The sequence below is a fragment of the Rhinoderma darwinii genome, chromosome 10, assembly GCF_050947455.1.
Source record: "Rhinoderma darwinii isolate aRhiDar2 chromosome 10, aRhiDar2.hap1, whole genome shotgun sequence".
NCBI lineage: Eukaryota > Metazoa > Chordata > Amphibia > Anura > Rhinodermatidae > Rhinoderma > Rhinoderma darwinii.
In genome coordinates this window covers 18,352,063-18,369,815 of record NC_134696.1, presented here as the reverse complement: position 1 = coordinate 18,369,815, position 17,753 = coordinate 18,352,063, and the positions used below count along the sequence as shown (strand labels likewise).

General features: G+C 40.2%; 1 protein-coding gene across 7 annotated transcripts in view; it reads left to right on the top strand.

Moving 5' to 3' along the window:
* CAMTA1 (calmodulin binding transcription activator 1) overlaps window positions 1–17,753 on the top strand; it is a 1,213,376-nt gene that overhangs the window by 1,037,282 nt on the left and 158,341 nt on the right. For 6 of the 7 annotated variants that reach the window (XM_075839423.1, XM_075839422.1, XM_075839421.1 and 3 more), the window contains exons 7-8: window positions 899–1,039; window positions 8,861–10,704. In XM_075839423.1, coding sequence (XP_075695538.1) covers window positions 899–1,039; window positions 8,861–10,704 — 1,985 coding nt within the window. The remainder of the gene's footprint in view (window positions 1–898; window positions 1,040–8,860; window positions 10,705–17,753) is intronic. The other variant, XM_075839424.1, reaches the window with a different exon arrangement.

Here is a 17,753-nt window from a genome sequence, read left to right as displayed (position 1 = left end):
ACTTTAATAATGAAATGATCCTTGCTATCATTATTATGGTGCTCCTGCAGTTGAATGTGGGAGTCTGGAAGCGCGAACACGACTTTTACACATTCTATATGGAAATGACAGCCTTGTGTACTGACACAGTAGACTGACACTTTGCAAAGACCATATAAAGATTGGTCACTCGAGTATAGAATGTGTAAAGTTCAATGGTTCAATCTTTCAATTCCAGCCTTTACCTGAGGCAGGAGGAAAAGCTCATAAGTCATGGCAGCAAATACTTATCTAGTAAATCAAGTCTTTGTCTATGGAAGATTCACTTTAAAGAGGATTTCCACCCAAAATGTGAAATTCGCAAATCAGAAGTCGGAGCAATAGCAAACTTTGGTCATTTAGGTTTCTTTTCTTTACAGCAATATAAAAAAGGCAGGGGGAAAAAAACATATTTTGGCAATAGTAATTTTTGCTTATTGTAGTTATGAAATCTTTTTGGAAAAATGACAATTGTAATCCTATTAGGGGATATAGGGGATGCTGAGGTAGTAGTAGCGCCGGGCCTTGGAGCTTAAGGCTGCCAAAAGGCCCATCTGCAACATAAGAAGATAGCAGTATTATAAATGGCACATGGTAAGTGGGGAACCCTGGTACACATTTTGCATTGAAGCCCAAGGGCTTCCAGTTGCGCTTCTGAATCTGATTGATTTATAAGGACAACACTCCTTTGATCTGCTTTGTACTTTGGGCCTAGTGATTGAATAGAGTTCTGGACTTATATTGCAAGAAGTGTCCATCATTCCCGTGAGTTTTCTTTCTGCCTACACATAGCTGCTTGCATTGCTTACACTGTAAGAGGGAAAATGAAACAAAAAAAAAATTAAGTTTCTGACTTTGGCCTCCAATATTCTCTCCACAGTTCACGGTATTAAGTGGACGTGCAGCAATGGAAACAGCAGTTCAGGGTTTTCTGTGGAGCACCTTGTTCAGCAGATACTCGACAGTCACCAGAACAAACCTCAACCTCGGACGCACAACTGTCTCTGCACTGGCAACTTAGGTAACTATAGAGTTCTAACATAGGGTGCTCACTATTAGCCGTTGTTTAATAATGTCACCAGCCATTTTAATAATGTGGCGCTAAGGGTCCGATGGGGTTTATACAATAACATTGTGCAATAAACCTTAATATGTTGTCACCCGTAACAACCAATCTGCTTTACTCAGTCTATAGAACATCATTAAGAATTGGTTATTGGTGGGTTACGGTACATTGACGACATCTGCACCCTGTGATTGAATAAACCCCAAATTAAAAGTAAAAAAATGGCAAAATTCTCAATGACGTGCCCAAAGGACATTGCCTGGGGTGCCAGAGTAGCGACAATTGTGCGCAAAATAAATACCAATTACTGGAATCATTTAGAATTTGCTACAATATCTCATGAATTTGCACATAATGCAAGAAGATTTACATATTCTGACCTCTTGCATCACTTGCAAAGTCATTATTCCAGTTTAAAAATAATATTTATGCTTTATTTTATGAATAGCAGCATGTTTTAATGGTTCAATCTATATATGGGGATATTATGTATATTTAATTGTCAATTGTAGGGGGATTTTTAGAAGTATATTAATTCAACACAAAGGCATTTAAAACCTGTTTTAAATTCTTACATTGGCCCCAGGCAGGGGTGTTCACAGGGGAAAGAACCTAGTCCCCCAAGGTCACCAGTGCTTTACTGTGTTCAATAATATTAGAAATAGCCCTAAGAAATGTTGATCTAAAGCCAGATTCCATATAAATCGGCAATACACACAACTAATTCAAAGGTGAACTTTTATGAGTGAGATAACATGTTGAAGAATTACTGAGCACTTACTTAATCCTTCCCATAGTGCAGTGGTCTCCAACCTGTGGCTCCCCAGCTGTGGCAAAACTACTACTCCCAGCATGCCCTGATAGCCACAGAGCTACAGGTTGATTGCCTTAGAAAGACACAGTGGGGTTTATGGACAGGCTGATGTCTCATTACCCAATTAGTGTTGGTTAGACCTTTGTCCATTACTCTATGGCTGCCCTTGCTTTGCCTCATGTGATCATGGTTATTATCAGGTAATAGTACGTAGGTGACAGATGCCATAATTCTCTCGACTACAAAAATATTGCTCTTGTTAATAGTCGTTGGTCAGATGATAAACTGTTTATTCTTAACTATTCTGTCCGCAAAGGCTATTATTTACGTTTTTACTTCCCAGTCCATTCAGACAGGATATGACTATTAAAGCCACAGAAATTATCCCCGGAAAACTTTATTTTATATATATATATATATAACTTGTTTTATTTATGTTAATTAACTATTTTGTACTGTCAACAAACTTGTTTTAAGATTAGTAATTATTATTATTATTATTATTATTATTATTATTATTATTATTATTATGTTAGTTCGATCTGAACAAGAAGACTTTTTATAATTTCTCTTTAAAAATAGAAAAAAACACCATTTAAATTTATGGTGTTATCATAAAAGCAATGAAAATATAGAAGGTTATTTCTATATTATACCGTTTAAACCATATTTTATTTATTTTATTTCCAATTTAAATATATTAACTATATAGATATTATTATTTTTTTATTATTATTATTACAAAAAAATACATTATTAAATTTACTCTGAGGCAATGGATTTGGCAATGGAATGGAAACAATATATAGCAGTTTATTTATGCTATTTAATTCATATTTTATTTATTTGACTTTTTATTTAATAATTTTATTATTATTATTATTATTATTATTATTATTATTTAAAATAAAATAATCCATAATTAAATTTACTCTGGGGCACAGAATCTACATTATTTTATTTATGTATTATGCTATTTCTTTCATATATTTATTTTCTATGTCATATATTAATTAATTATATATATTTATTTAATTTATTTATGTATTGTTATTATTTATATGTATTTGTTGTTTTTTTCCTTACAGTGCTTTTTAGGCTTATTTTCGACTCAGCCAGCTTGTACAGACTATGTCAGCTCTTTAATGACCTCAGCTTGTACTATTTCACTATTCCATATTTATTGCACGACCATTCTGCAGTATTATTAGGAGCAGCCTATATTATTATTGCACAGACATAATGGGATTTTTTTTTCCTGTTCACATATATTCATTGGTATCTCACTGGCCTTTTGCTTCTATGCACAAATTATTCATATACTTGCAGATTCAACAACACAATTGCCCACAAGCCAAAAAAAGAACATATCTCAGTTTGCTAGTGCGGTTAATGTGTACACATATTGAAAACAAGATTCAGGGGGACTTAGCAAGACTGTGGAGTTTACTAATACATCATAAGGAGGCTGGAGAAAGAGAATGAAGACCCTTTCCTGACCATATTATGAAAGGGATTGTAAGAGTGTTGTCTGAGATTAGAAAACAAATGTCTGCATTTATCCAGAAACAGCGCCACTTTTGTTTAGTGGCTGTGTGTGGTATTGCAGCTGAACCCCATTTAATTGCTGATACAGCCCATTAAGAAGAGTGGTGCTGTTTTTGGGAGAAAAAAAAGTAAACCCTTATATGAAATAAAGCTAGAGCTAAAGGGAAACTGCTGCCACATGTTGCAGTCACATTGGGACATTCAGTTGCATTACGGCATGGAAGGGCAGCCGCTATGCCAATGAAGTTTCCATATTCAGTGTCTAACAAATAATGTGTTGCAAGTGTTTATCTATTGTTATTTCTGAGAAAAGTGCTATCACAATATTTATTTCCATGTTGTAACAGCATAGAAAACATTCTATACAACAAAGCAACACAACACCTGCGGTTATAAACATTGACATATGGAGAAACAGGAATAGATACGATAAATAGAGATACATTTACATCACACTGAAGTCATTTAAGAGAGATGCGAGGAACAATGTACTATGTTCTTAAAGGGGCTCTCCAGGTAATTGTAGAGAATTAGGTCTCACTGTGGTCCCCAAGTGCCAATCCCATTGATCGTTCATTAGGATGCTACTAGCAGAGGTCAGAGGGAGCGGAGTAACACGTGACTGCAGGATTGTTTGTAGTCTTTAACCATGAAGACACATAGCTCTGCATAGGAGCTGTATACATAAAACGGTTGATTTTTTCTTCAACCAAGACTGTTTGAAGAGTTGCTTTATTTAGCATTTTAGATTAATTGGAGCAATAAAAAAAAATGTCACAAAGGTGGACATGGCCTTAAAGGCAACAGCATAGCCAACAGTTCAAATATTCAATAAAAAAAAATTTTTATTCATATTTTATGTTCCATCTTATAATGTGAGGAGGGAACTGATGCTCATAAGGCACGAAGGCAGTGGCATACTTAGCATAGAGGCGATGCACACAACTTCTATGGGGCCGTGATGGGAGGGGTCCGGCAATGAACTGATTTTCCTGTTCTTGGGTTTGCCTCAGGTTTGTATTGCTGGATGAATTTTCTTTATTTTTTTGTTTTATTTTTCTGTTTTAAGCGCAGGGTTTTAAAATAATAGTTTTTCTTCTCCCTCCTTCCCAAGCACTTGAAACTGACCCAGCTCCTTGACACAAGTAATTACAGCCATTAGTAAGGAAGGATTACCTTTCATCTCCTTTTGGGTCATTATAGAATAATTAAAGTTTCTGGGAAGAAAAGGAAAACAATTAGCAGAAGAAGGATCAAAAATTCATGGGCCTTCACAGCAAGCGGCGGAGAATTTAAGCCAAAGATTTGTGCAAATATAACGCAGGATAATTTACAGAAACCTTGTTATAGGAAAACAGTCATCAAATATGGCATAGAGTCTGCGGAAATGTAGGATAAAAGTTTTTGGTGTCCCCTAAGGCATAGCTCATATATAAGGGGGACTTCAGAAGACGTATTAATGTAGAATGACAAAAACTTTGTAATAGTGTATCTGCGGAGTGTTACTATGTAATATCATGTTATAATGGCACAACCAGGGAAAGACCGACAAGGACAATAATATGGCTATAGGGTGCGCTACATTGACGATGCACCTAGTCCCTGGTGCCATAGGGAGCCATTTAAAAGGACAGTGGTGTTATTAAGGGACTATGATGTGTGATTGTGTATACTAATATAATAACTGTAAACAGAGCTATCTTACCGTTCAATTGAATACATTATTTTTATAATGTATATAGATCCTATAAGTCATTGCACATGATGGTTAGGGTGTACTAATTTAGCTCTGGACAGTGCCTGGGGATACGTTATGTCACCACACTGATATTATTTCTAGGTACACTTCAGGCAAAACTGACTTTGCGTTATGTCTAGCGCAAGGCCTAAGGGGCGGAGCATGACACAGGTACTCAAAAAACTCCAAAGAGATCCCTGTGTCATGCTCCGCCCTCTCAATCCTCTCAAGTAGGCACAATACATTGTATGAGTGTTCCATTAACGTCTGTACCATTCACCGGCTGAGTGGCCGAAGCTCTCAGTAGAGCCAAAAGTAGTCACCGACCGCTTCAAACAGGGGTCAATCCATTGACACTTTTATCTGCAGGGGTGGTACAGGGAACGGCAATTATGGCAACTGGCGCTGGTTGCCTGACCACTCTATCTCTGGGCACACCCCAACGGAAAAATAATCATAGACCCCTCCTACTCAAGACAAATAATAATTGATGCATTATACTCATAGAATATGTCCTTAAAGGGAAAATCCACATTTTTACTACATATTTACAATTTTCCACAATTTAAATCAACATAAAATGATACTTTTTTTTTTTGCAAATCCTTTGCTTTACTTATCCTGCTCTGCTTTTTAATTATATGATGTTTTATTCTCCGTTCAGACAGAAAGCTAAAAATTCTGAATTCAGCTGGTTACCAGGGAGCAGTGCATTATAGACAGTCAGAGCTCAGCACTTAGGTCACCTGACTGTGATAAACTGCATTCATATGCCAAAAAAGGAACCAGCAGCATATTTACCTTTACTTTGGGTGTGAATGGAGAAGAAAACACAACTAGCTCAAATTCAGTACAAGATAAGTGAAGAAAAGTATTTACAATAGCGGAGTAGCTATAGGGGGTGCAGTGGCAGCAACTGCACCCGGGCCCTAGAGCCAGAGAAGGTCCAAAGTCCCCTATGCCGCATGCACCGTATTATAAATGGCATACGGTAGGTACGGGGCCCTGTTACAGATTTTGCATTGGGGCCCCGGAACTACAAGTTATGCTTCTGATTTACAAATTTACTCAACTTTTTATGTTGGTTTTTATTGAAATGTTTTTGAAAAGTTACGTTTTCTTTTAGTTCCGGCATAACCTAAATCACATTGCTGCACTAAAGTACACTTACATCCTGCGGGGTTTTCAAATGTTTCATTTTTGCACAATGTAAAATCATTTGACGAGATCGCCCCGTTAATTGTACACAGTTCACGCTCAAGCCATATTTATCTGTAGATGCTGTCAGGACAAAAACAATACTGACCCCAAATCTTAACCTTTCCCTTCTTCTGCACTAATGAACAGCACAGTTTCCTTCCTACGGTTTTAGACGAGTGTCAGACAATGAATCCACCAGAGACGACTCGCTATGTAAATGGATCTTCTATAATATAAATAGCTCGGTTATGTATGTGATGGCCACTGGTTGTGTTTTGTTGTCATATGGCAGCCGAGTGTTAATTTTTTTAACCCCTTAATGACCGGGCCTGAAAAGGTCTTAATGACCATCTACTTTTTACCTCTCTGCATTTCAGCAGCCATAACGTTTTTTATTTTTTCATTGACGTGGAATAGGCCTTGTTTTATGCGGTGAAGTGATCGTATAGATCAGTAAGGGTATGTTCACACGCAGTGACCAAAAACGTCTGAAAATACGGAGGCGAAAACAGCTCCTGATTTTCAGACGTTTTTGTAGCAACTCGCGTTTTTTGCGGCGTATTTTACAGAAATTATTGGAGCTATTTTTCAATAGAGTCAATGAAAAACGGCTCCAAAAACGTCCCAGGAAGTGACATGCACTTCTTTTTCGCGGGCGTCTACGCGCCGTCTTTTGACAGCGACGCGTAAAATAACACCTCGTGGGAACAGTACACCGTAAAACCCATTGAAAGCATTGTAGGCGTAATGGAGGTGTTTTTTTCAGGCGTAATTGGAGGCGTAAAACGCCACTGCGTGTGAACATACCCTAAGGCTTTGTGTGTCCGTGAAAAAGACCGAGCCCCAGTATTGGGTCAAAAAGTTACTTTTCATTTTTTCTCATTTAAAAAGTTTTAATCAATGGATTGGTAAAATACATAAATAAAACAATAAATAAAACAATAAAAAGGAGCTCAACGTTTCGCAGGTGATCCCTGCTGTCATCCTTGTATGACAGCCGATTGTACGTAATGATAGTTAGCGCCTAATCAGTAACGATCAATAAACATTTTAGGTCAATCGATATTTCTATTGGTCGTAAATAAATATTATAGTAATATATATATACTGTATCAATACTAAATGTAATTTCTTGTATAAGCAGCTTAAATGGGCTGTCTGAGATTAGAAAAAAAAATAAAAAAAAATCCAGAAACAGCACCACCATTGTCCATGGGCTGTGTGAAGTATTGCAGTTCAGCCTTAGGCTGACTGTTAATATATCACATATAATTACCAAAGGTTTCCCCAAACATCCTTGGACTTCAGATTCCAATAATTGCCACTATAATCCGGGAATAATTGGATAGTTAATAAATACCCCCCCCCCAAATTTAAATAAGTGAAACTCTCTTTGAGGCTTTTTTTTTACAGTCGTTTCATGCTGGAAGCTGGAGCTGCTTTTCTCCACCAGTGGGAGGGTCAGCTTGTTCGTCTACCTGTTTCTAACTCTGCACAAGATATAATGTGACATGATCAGGGTCTCCTCACTTACAGACTGTCGCTTGGCTCCCTCTTTAATACAAGGTTTTACAAGGAAGAAGATGTATTATCTAATAGGTAAATTAGGCTCTGCCGGTCCGGTAACAGGTCCTTCACTCTTGTTGAATTCAGATTGGCTGATGAAATATAAATGACAAGGAGAGCAGGGAGGGGGAAGTAAAGAAGTTGCTATACAGTACTTGGAACACAAAGGGATGGAGTATGACCAATATACCAGGAGAAGAGCTGTCGACATAATCTAGTCATACACATAAAATACGGAGCTCTATAGGATAATTACTAGAATGGCTCGCTAATGAAAATGGGGCAAGGAGGAGAGAAATTTTGGCAGGTCTTTTGGGCATTCCCTCATAAAGTTTTTCTTTGTCTTACCTTAAATACTTTTTAAAGTAGTTTAAGGTTTGTTGCAATACAACAACTATGAGAATTTTCCATGTTAAGGTGCCGTAGACATTAGACAGATCGCAAGTGAACCCACTTGGCAGGAACTGGCGGTGATCTAATGTGTAGGAGGGCCACCCACCGAGTCTGCCTTGATGGCAGATGTTGGGGAAAAAAGGATGCGGCATGTTGGATTTCAATGTTGATGCAATTTTTTTTCCCCTCTCCCCATTAAAATAAACATGCACGCTCAGCTGAGACAAGCATGCATGTTTATGGGGAAGTCGGGAGAAGTAACTGTCGGGCCGACAGTCATTTTATGTGTATGGCCACCTTTAGGCAATACAAATATTCCCTCTATCCAATCTGCCCAAGCATTATACTGTGTGCCCAGCCTTACTGATTTAGAATATTTTTGTCCTTTATTTGAATGGCAAACACCAGCAAATAAGCAGGAACATTTTTAATTTTGAGCTGAAAATTGCACTCTTAAAATAAAACACCGCCATTGTGTCGCTTTATTAATGTGGTAATATCATCTTCATTATTACAGGTGCGGGTAGCAGTATTCATCACAAATGTAACAGTGCCAAACATCGCATCATCTCACCAAAGGTCGAGCCAAGGACAGGAGGCTACAGCGCTCACTCAGAGGTACAAAATAATGATGTTTCAGAAGGAAAGAATGAGCACAGTCATGGCAAATCCTCCAGCCGAGAGAAAAGAAATGGCAAAATGGCAAAACCAGTGCTGCTCCATCAAAACAGTACCGAGGTTTCTTCAACAAATCAAGTGGAGGTTCCTGACACCACCCAGAACTCCCCTGTGTCCATCAGCAGTGGCCTGAATAGTGACCCAGATATGGCCGACAGTCCTGCTGTCACGGGTGTCTCTAGCATGGGTGTAGCCTCAGTCATGGGGAGCCTCTCCCAAAATGCCACTGTGTTTATGTCTGAAGTCACCAATGAAGCAGTGTACACAATGTCACCAAACACTGGTCCCAATCAACACCTCTTGTCCTCAGATACAACCAACCAGGGACTCGTATTGGCAGTGAGTTCAGATGGCCACAAGTTTGCCTTCCCCACGACAGGCAGCTCCGACAGCCTGTCCATGTTGTCTGCTAATGTCTCCGATGAGCTTGTACTGTCCACCACCCTCGATAACAGCAGAAAAATCCCAGAAACCGCTATGAATTTTGACCCAGACTGTTTCCTCAATAACCCAAAACAAGGGCAGACGTATGGTGGAAATGGTCTAAAAGAAGACAACATTACCACCAATATACGAAGGTCATCCAGCGCAGAACGTAGTTTTACTTTCAACACAATTTTAACAAAAGAGATAAAAATAGAAGACACAACGTTCGAGCAACAGTTGGCGAAGGAGAGCTATCCATCTACATCGTCTAACACCTTGACGCTCACTCCCGGTTCTAGCTTGTTGCCATCAGGAGGTGGACTTAGTCCTAGCACCACGTTGGAGCAAATGGATTTTAGTGCTATCGACTCCAACAAAAATTATTCAACCAGCTTCAACCAGACCGTGCAGAGTCCCCACGTCCATCAGACCCCTTCCCCTAGCTTCTTTTTACAAGATGCCAGCAAACCAATCCCTCTGGAGCAAAATTCCCACAATGGTATTAATGACTCAAGCAACACATACGTCAACACGTTAGGGATGACAAACGTCAAGACTGAAGCCTCCAGTCAACCGCCAACCAACTGTACAATTGACCAAGCTAGAATAGAGTCAACATCTTCTCTCCAACTTATGCAGTTCCAAGCAAATTATCAAACAATGACTAATGAGGAGGTTCAAATGGAGACATCTCAACAGTCTGAAGGGAACGCGAACCTTCTCAAACCTGGAAATCTTCAGACTTGCAATGCGGAGCATTATATGCATTCAGAAAACAGTACAGCAATGAGGAATGGCAACGGCCTTCCGATTTTGCAGGGAAATATGGTGCAAGGTCTCTATCCTGTTGCTCATCAAGCGCTAAGTAACTCTTCCAACATGGAACTTAATTTAGATCATTTTGATATCTCCTTCAGCAACCAGTTCTCCGACCTTATCAATGACTTTATATCAGTAGAAGGAGGGGGTAACACCATCTATGGTCATCAGCTGGTGGCTGGAGATAGCAATGTTTTGCCTCAGGCAGAAGATGGTAACAGACCCGCATACACTCAGGCTGAAATGTGCATCCCTTGTTGTAGCCCTCAGCAAGCAAGTATGCAGCTAAACAATTCTGAAAATGGAGCCACCACCATGGCTTATATGCATGTTGCCGAAGTTGTCTCAGCGGCGGCACAAAGTACCCTGGGGATGCTGCATCAAAGTGGACGACTGTTTATGGTGACGGATTACTCCCCTGAGTGGTCATATCCTGAGGTGAGATTCTGATTTCTTTCTACTGTATCAATCATGAAGCTCTAAAACTCCCGTAAACCACATTCAATAAACTGTAAGTGGAGTTTGAAAGACAAAGGGTACAAAGCCCGTCTTAAAGGGGCTGTAAACTCCAAAACTATCCCCCAATTAAAACCCTTTTTTGCATGGAATGTAGATGAAAACTGTATTTTTATTGCCCCATGAGAAAACATTAGGTTTTGTTTTGTATTTTAGAAGTGCAATCCCTCCCTCAGTCTTGTGTATAGCTCTGTGTCCGAACACTAAATAAAGCAGCTCTATCTTTCTCACTCAGAGCAGGAAATCCCAGTATGATCTGAAAAAAATGCTATAACTTTTTGAATCCTTTAAAAGATAGGGTTTTTCTTGTTTCTACCTGTTACCCAGCTGCCCAGAAACCATATCGTATACAGTAGTTCATATATACCGTTAGCATAATTACCAGGATAGCAGGTAAGCAGCAATTAAGGGAGCCAACCTACCCTCAGAGATGACTATGGATGATGGAAACTCGGGAACAAAGCAAAGTCCCGAACCTACGTGTTTCTGAGGTTGGTTCTGATGGAGCCTATTCTATAATTTGCTATGGGGCCCCGTGGATACTTGTTGCGCCTTCTTTGATATAAAAAAAAAATAATTTTCTTACTATGTTATACAATTATTACGTATTTGATTGAATAATGGTGTATTCCGGGTCATTGAGGTCATTGGCCACATGTTGGAGACAACATGGTGTCATTGGGTCCTGTTTCCATAGAGTTAGTTGAAAGGAGAAGACCACACTGTTGACCATAATGTTTGTCCAGTGGTCCAAGGGGATTTTGACCCCCATGGCTTTCCTCTACTGTATTCAATTGATGGCCAAAATCTCTTTTCGGACTAGTCACCTTTGCCTGCTATGTGAGAAGCTCAACCATCTTCTACCAGCTCCGTGTAAAGTAATATCTTACGCGTGGAGACATTAAATAAACAGCAATCAGGCTGAAAGAGCAGATGTTTTATGTCAAAATGTAAAATGCCATCTGCCAAAAATAATTGTGGACTTTTAATGAACACAGGGAAGAAGATCTCTCCCGGGAGACAGAAATATTTAAAAAAAAAAATGATTTCTAAAATTCAAGTTATTATTTACAGGTATTTTAGCAGCACATCATCCCGAACCTGAACTAATAATAGAAGACTAGATGAATCCCCCGTCACTTCCTGATTAAAATCAATAGATAAATAGCGGCGCTAAAAACCATAATGACTGTATGAAAAATATATCTAAAAATAAAACATTCCATTTAGTTCCCTGACATAGCTGGAAGTGGAGCCGTCAAGAATAAAAGTTTTAGGACTGAGTTGTAGCCAAGAATGTCAGATCGGGGGCTATAAATATAAAGTAAGTGTAAAGGAACTATGATAATGTAAAGTCATATAGGATATTGCAGGGAAATAATACTATGCTGCTAAGACTTGGGGTATGTGCACACACAAAATCGAAAACGTCTGAAAATACGGAGCTGTTTTCAAGGGAAAAACAGCTCCTGATTTTCAGAAGTTTTTTTAGCAACTCGCGTTTTTCGCTGCGTTTTTTACGGCCATCTTTGGAGCTGTTTTTCTATAGAGTCAATGAAAAACGGCTCCAAAAATGGCTCAAGAAGTGTCCTGCACTTCTTTTTCGTGGGCGTTTTTTTACGCGCCATTCTTTAAACATGAGGCGTAAAAAAACGCCCCGTCGGAACAGAACGCCGTATTTCCCATTGAAATTAATGGGCAGATGTTTGTAGGCGTTTGCTTCCGATTTTTCAGAAAAACGGCTGAAAACACTCTGTGTGCACATACCCTTAAAGGGGTTGTCCCATGACAACCGTCTTTTTACCTTTTAGAACAATCCGAAAGGTGAGGCCGTATTCACACGAACGTGATTTACGTGGGCAGACCAATATAAGTCTATGGGGCAGTGCAGACTGTCCGTGAGTTTTGCGCAGCGTGAGTCCGCAGCGTAAAACTCACGACATGTTCTATATTTTGGCGTTTTTCGCGCATCACGCACCCATTGAAGTCAATGGGTGCGTGAAAATCACGCGCACCACACGGAAGCACTTCCGTGGGACGAGCGTGATTCGCGCAAAACAGCAGTAAAAGAATGAATGTAAACAGAAAAGCACCACGTGCTTTTCTGTTTACAAACATCCAAATGGAGTGTCATAATGATGGCGGCTGCGCGAAAAGCACGCAGCCGCGCATCATACGGGGCTGACACACGGAGCTGTCAAGTGCCTTTTGCAAAACGCACACGCTCGTGTGAATCTGGCCTAAAGGTAAGAACAATAGGGGTCTGATCAAGCATTGCCGAGAACGAGGGGATAATTATTTTAAAAAAATTCCAGGAGGAATAACAGAGGGATGCCACAAAGTAGAATTTAAAAAAATATGCTCCAGGATCATTATGTCTTTCTGTGACATGGAGGTAACACTGTGGTCACCATTGTTGTTCTTTCTAACAAAAAACGGGCTTCAAATAAAAAAAAGAATATTTTTTTTATCCCAGTGTATTGCTATTTTGTTAGTGAGAGACCACAGTGTTCCCTCCAAGTAGCTCTGCAAACAGCATCCCATATCTCAGTTTCCCGCCCCAATGGGAGTGTTTCATGGAGGGAGGGGATATTGGGCTTCACAGCAGTCACATCTGACTTTTCAAGTTTTACATCTTCCAAGACTGTTACTGAACTTTATGGCATCAATGCCAGCATAGCGCCCCCTAGCTTAACTATGACACTGTAATATACTTTGTAAATGAGTCTGCTATGTTTTTCTTGCCTATAAGTAAGGCCTCATGCACACAACATAGCCATGTGCACGGCCGTGATTTTCGGGTCGGCCGGCCGCAGAGTGTCACCCGCGAGCCTCCCCGCAAATCACGGGCCGTGCTCATGGGCGCGTGCATTATTTTCTATGAGCCTGGACCGCAGAACACGGCCGTAATAAGACATTATTATCGTTCTTTTTGCTCCTGGGCCATGCACGGACCATGGAAACCACGGTCGTGTGCATGGGCCCATTAAAATGAATGGGGCCGCAATTCACGCGTGGATTTTCGGGGGAATTGTGGCCGCAAAAGCACGTCCGTGTGCATGGGACCTTAGGGTTTCAAGGGGTTGTCCACGAACGCACAACTGATGACCTATCCACAGGATAGGTCATCAGTATATAATCGGTGGTGGTCCGACACCCGCACCCTGCACCGATCAACTGCTCCGGGCACCGGATATCCATGCTGGAAGCAGACGGCTTTGGTTACGGAATAGCGGCCGAGCTGCCGTACTATTGAAGTGAGCAGAGTTGCTGTTCTGCAGCACGGTCTCTATGCCATGGTCGGAGCCATCTGCTTCCGGCTCCAACTACTATATACCCTTCACAACATCCGGTGCCCGGAGGCAGCCGTAGCAGCTGATCAGTGCAGGTTCCAGGCGTCGGAGCCGCACCAATCATCTACTGATGACCTATCCTGTGGACAGGTCATCAGCTGTCCATTCGTGGACAACCCCTTTAACTATAGCGGGTGCAGATGCTCTCTGAAGGCTGAGGGGGGCCCCAAACATTTTACTCTTTTTCCATATGAGGAGACCAGTACTATAAATGACATGTGATAGTTGGGGGGCCCTGTAGTAGGTTTTGCATTGAGGCCAAGGAGCCACAAGTTACACCTCTGCCTCGACGCTGGAGAACCTGACATCTATTTACTGAGATTTTCCTCTATAACAATTTATTGTCGGTTTTATGGCCGATCGTAGGTAATTCTCAATTATGGAATCTCAACCCCTTGACACGAATCCCTCAGAGATCACAGAGTATATCTATTTTCTAATTTTGCTGGAAAGGAACCAGATGAAGCCCCCCTCCCCCTCTCCCTCTTTAATCTCATGTGTTTCCATGAAAAATTATTTTCTTCTATAGAGTAATTTCTTAAATGGGAGCTTGTTATATGCAAATGAAGGTAATAATCCTCAAACACCTGTTTACTCTTATTAAGCTTCCTGTGCGGGATATAATGTATTCATAGACTTATCTTCATCTCATATTCCTTAAAGTGAAGTTTTCATTCCACAAATAAAACGTTTTCTTATGGCGCAACTCACAGACGATAAAACAATGGCGCTTTCTAGCATAATGCTCTATATACACGGAGACGGACCTGTCCGCACTCCTGACACGTCTGTTTTATTAAATACTCATACTCCCCATGAAATAACAATTCTGGAAAATCTTTTCTTAGAACTATGCCTGGTGCTGTTCCTCTGTTATTCCTCCTGGAAATTTATAAAAACCTGACAACTGGGTGTTACCAGTAAGGGGGCGTGTCCCTACACAGACTGACAATGTCCAATCAGTGCTCACAGTCTCAGACTGTGTAGGGACACGCCCCTTTGACAAGGGGAATGGTAACGCCCAGTTGTCAATTTATTCATACTTTTCCAGGATTAATAACAGAGGAACGGCACATCGCAGAGTTCTAAGAAAATATGTTCCAGAATTGTAATTTTATGGGGAATACAAGTATTTACTAAAACAGACATGTCGGGAGAGGTGACAGCTCCTCTTCAAGTAGATTACCAGATGAGATCTTCAAAGGGAGCTCTAAGGGCTAGTTCACATGGAGTATTTTGACGCTGTTTTTGACGCAGAAACCGATTTCAATGGGAGACGGAGGTGTTTTTTTCCCACAAGCCAAAAAAGCAGCGTCAAGCCCTTTCTTCGGGCATTTCCGTCTCTGATTGACATCAATAGGGGTAGAGAAATCGGTTTCCGCTGCCTTTTTTGCCCGCGTCATTCAATGGCAGTGGCTGAAAAACGTTGCGGAAAAGCTGCCAAAATCGCGGCAGAGAGTGCAGGCAGGTCAAAATCTTTCCGCCTGCAAAAAAAACTCAGTGTGAACAGGGCCTTACAGTGTCCAGTGGAGGTCAGGGGTTCGGAACTGTGTAGCTCCCACTATATTTCCCAGACTTCTGTATAGTAAATATAGATAGGCAGTGATACATGACCTGGATGGATACATGAAGGGAGCAGGGTCGAATTATAGGGAGGGCAAAAGGGGCATCTGCCTGGAAACCTTCACCACCAAGTTTCTTCCAGCCCACCCAGGTTCACAGGATATGCCATAAATGTCTGATAGGTGGGATCACACCTCTGGGGACCCCCCTTCCTTCTATCAGGAGATCCTATGTTCCGCTAGGCAAAGCAGCCTGCAACATTGTCCCAAAAGTAGGGGTCCCAATGGTGTGGCTGCTTCTATGACATGAATGTCTAAAATGAGAAGACCCCTTTCATTTAACCAAGTTTTTTCTGGCACTGTTACTAAGGGGGGGCATTCCATTTTTCTTATAAACCCTTAATCCGACCCTGATTGGGAGCTTTAGCTGCCTAGTTCTGCTGCGATACAATATCGAGGATGTATCACTCTATAACTTGGAATAAATCGCCTTTCAGGGCTCCAGGAAAGCTGGGTGAGTGACCCCTGTTGGTGGCCATGTTGGCTGTCCAGATGGATCCAGATAGATCTATCCATGCAGACTCAAGGCTATCATTGCTGCCAAAGCTGCCTCTACTAAATACTGCCTTGAAGGGGTGAATACTTACGCATCTATTATTTTGTGCTTAATAATAGTAATAAGGATGTGATTGTATTCCCTGAATTTTAATGTAGTTACATAACAAAACATGGAAAAGTCCTGTAAGGAAGGGGTAAATACTTTTTTTTGCATTGTATAGACCCAACATAGACTATTATCCACACTATAGTTGCTGTGGAACTACAACCCTCAACGTTATCTTCTTAACCACTATGCAACTTTCAATATAAAACTTACATTGCTTTATATATTTGATATAAATATTTCCTGTAAGAAACGTAAGAATGTGCTATTCAGATGTACGGATGTAGCCATCTTTATCTTGATTCTGATAACTTGCTGCAGCGTGATATCACACAACATAAGTCATTGAAAAGTCATTGAAAAGTCATTGAAGAAGTTAAGATAATGGATCTTTCCTCAGTGTATTTAATGCATTAAAAGTCAAGATAAAGACGGCTACATCTGTACGGTAGCACAGAGCAATATGTTTCTTTGTGACTGTCCTTGTGATCCAGTGTCTAGTCCTTGAGTGACTCAAATAAGGTCAAATGTTGGAAACTTGTACCATTTTCAATGCAAGGTGCTCCCTCTAGTGGTAAAATGGTGTAACACAGCAGGAAGAGTTTTTAGCCCACTTAATTAGGATTCCTTCAGGCTAATGACTATTATTAGATCTGAAATCCCTAATATCAGATAAGAATAATTATGACATTCCTAGAAAATCAATATTTAGTCTAAATACCAGCATTTTTTTCAGCTACTAACATGGGCCGGCATGGAAGTCATGACTTCTAAGAAATTTTTCCCCAGATCTGTATATTTGTATTTTAAAATTTAACTGGTTTTAAAATACATAATAGGTGAATATTTTAGAAGGATCAAATCAACTACTCTCACAATGAGAATCCCTCATGTTACCTGCAGAAGGGACCCAAATCCTAAAGTCCGTCAGCCACAGGATCATCATAGTCCCCATGGTTGTCCTATATATTATAGACAGCATTTCTCTTATATGTTAACTCTATATAAGTATAATCATTGTATAAGAAAGTTATTTTTCTGCAACTTTCTAATATACTTTGTGTTTTAAATGTGCACAATTTTCACCACCTCTGCTTGCTGTCAGTGAACAGAAACATTCTTGTCTACAGAGGCTGAAAACCGTTTCTGACCTAAAACGTATCACAGCTGAGGGTTTACTGGAAATGTATCATTCTAGACCCTAGGTTCTCAACCTGTAGTAAGTGTGAATCCCAGGGGCTACATGGCATGACTCTACAGTGTATGATCATAGCCTTAGGGGTAAATTAACACAACTTATTTGAGTAGGAAGCACTTGGCTTGGAAACATTGAGAAACACTGTGAGCCAAACAGTCTGATATATTTTACCTGCACTGATACATTGTATCAAA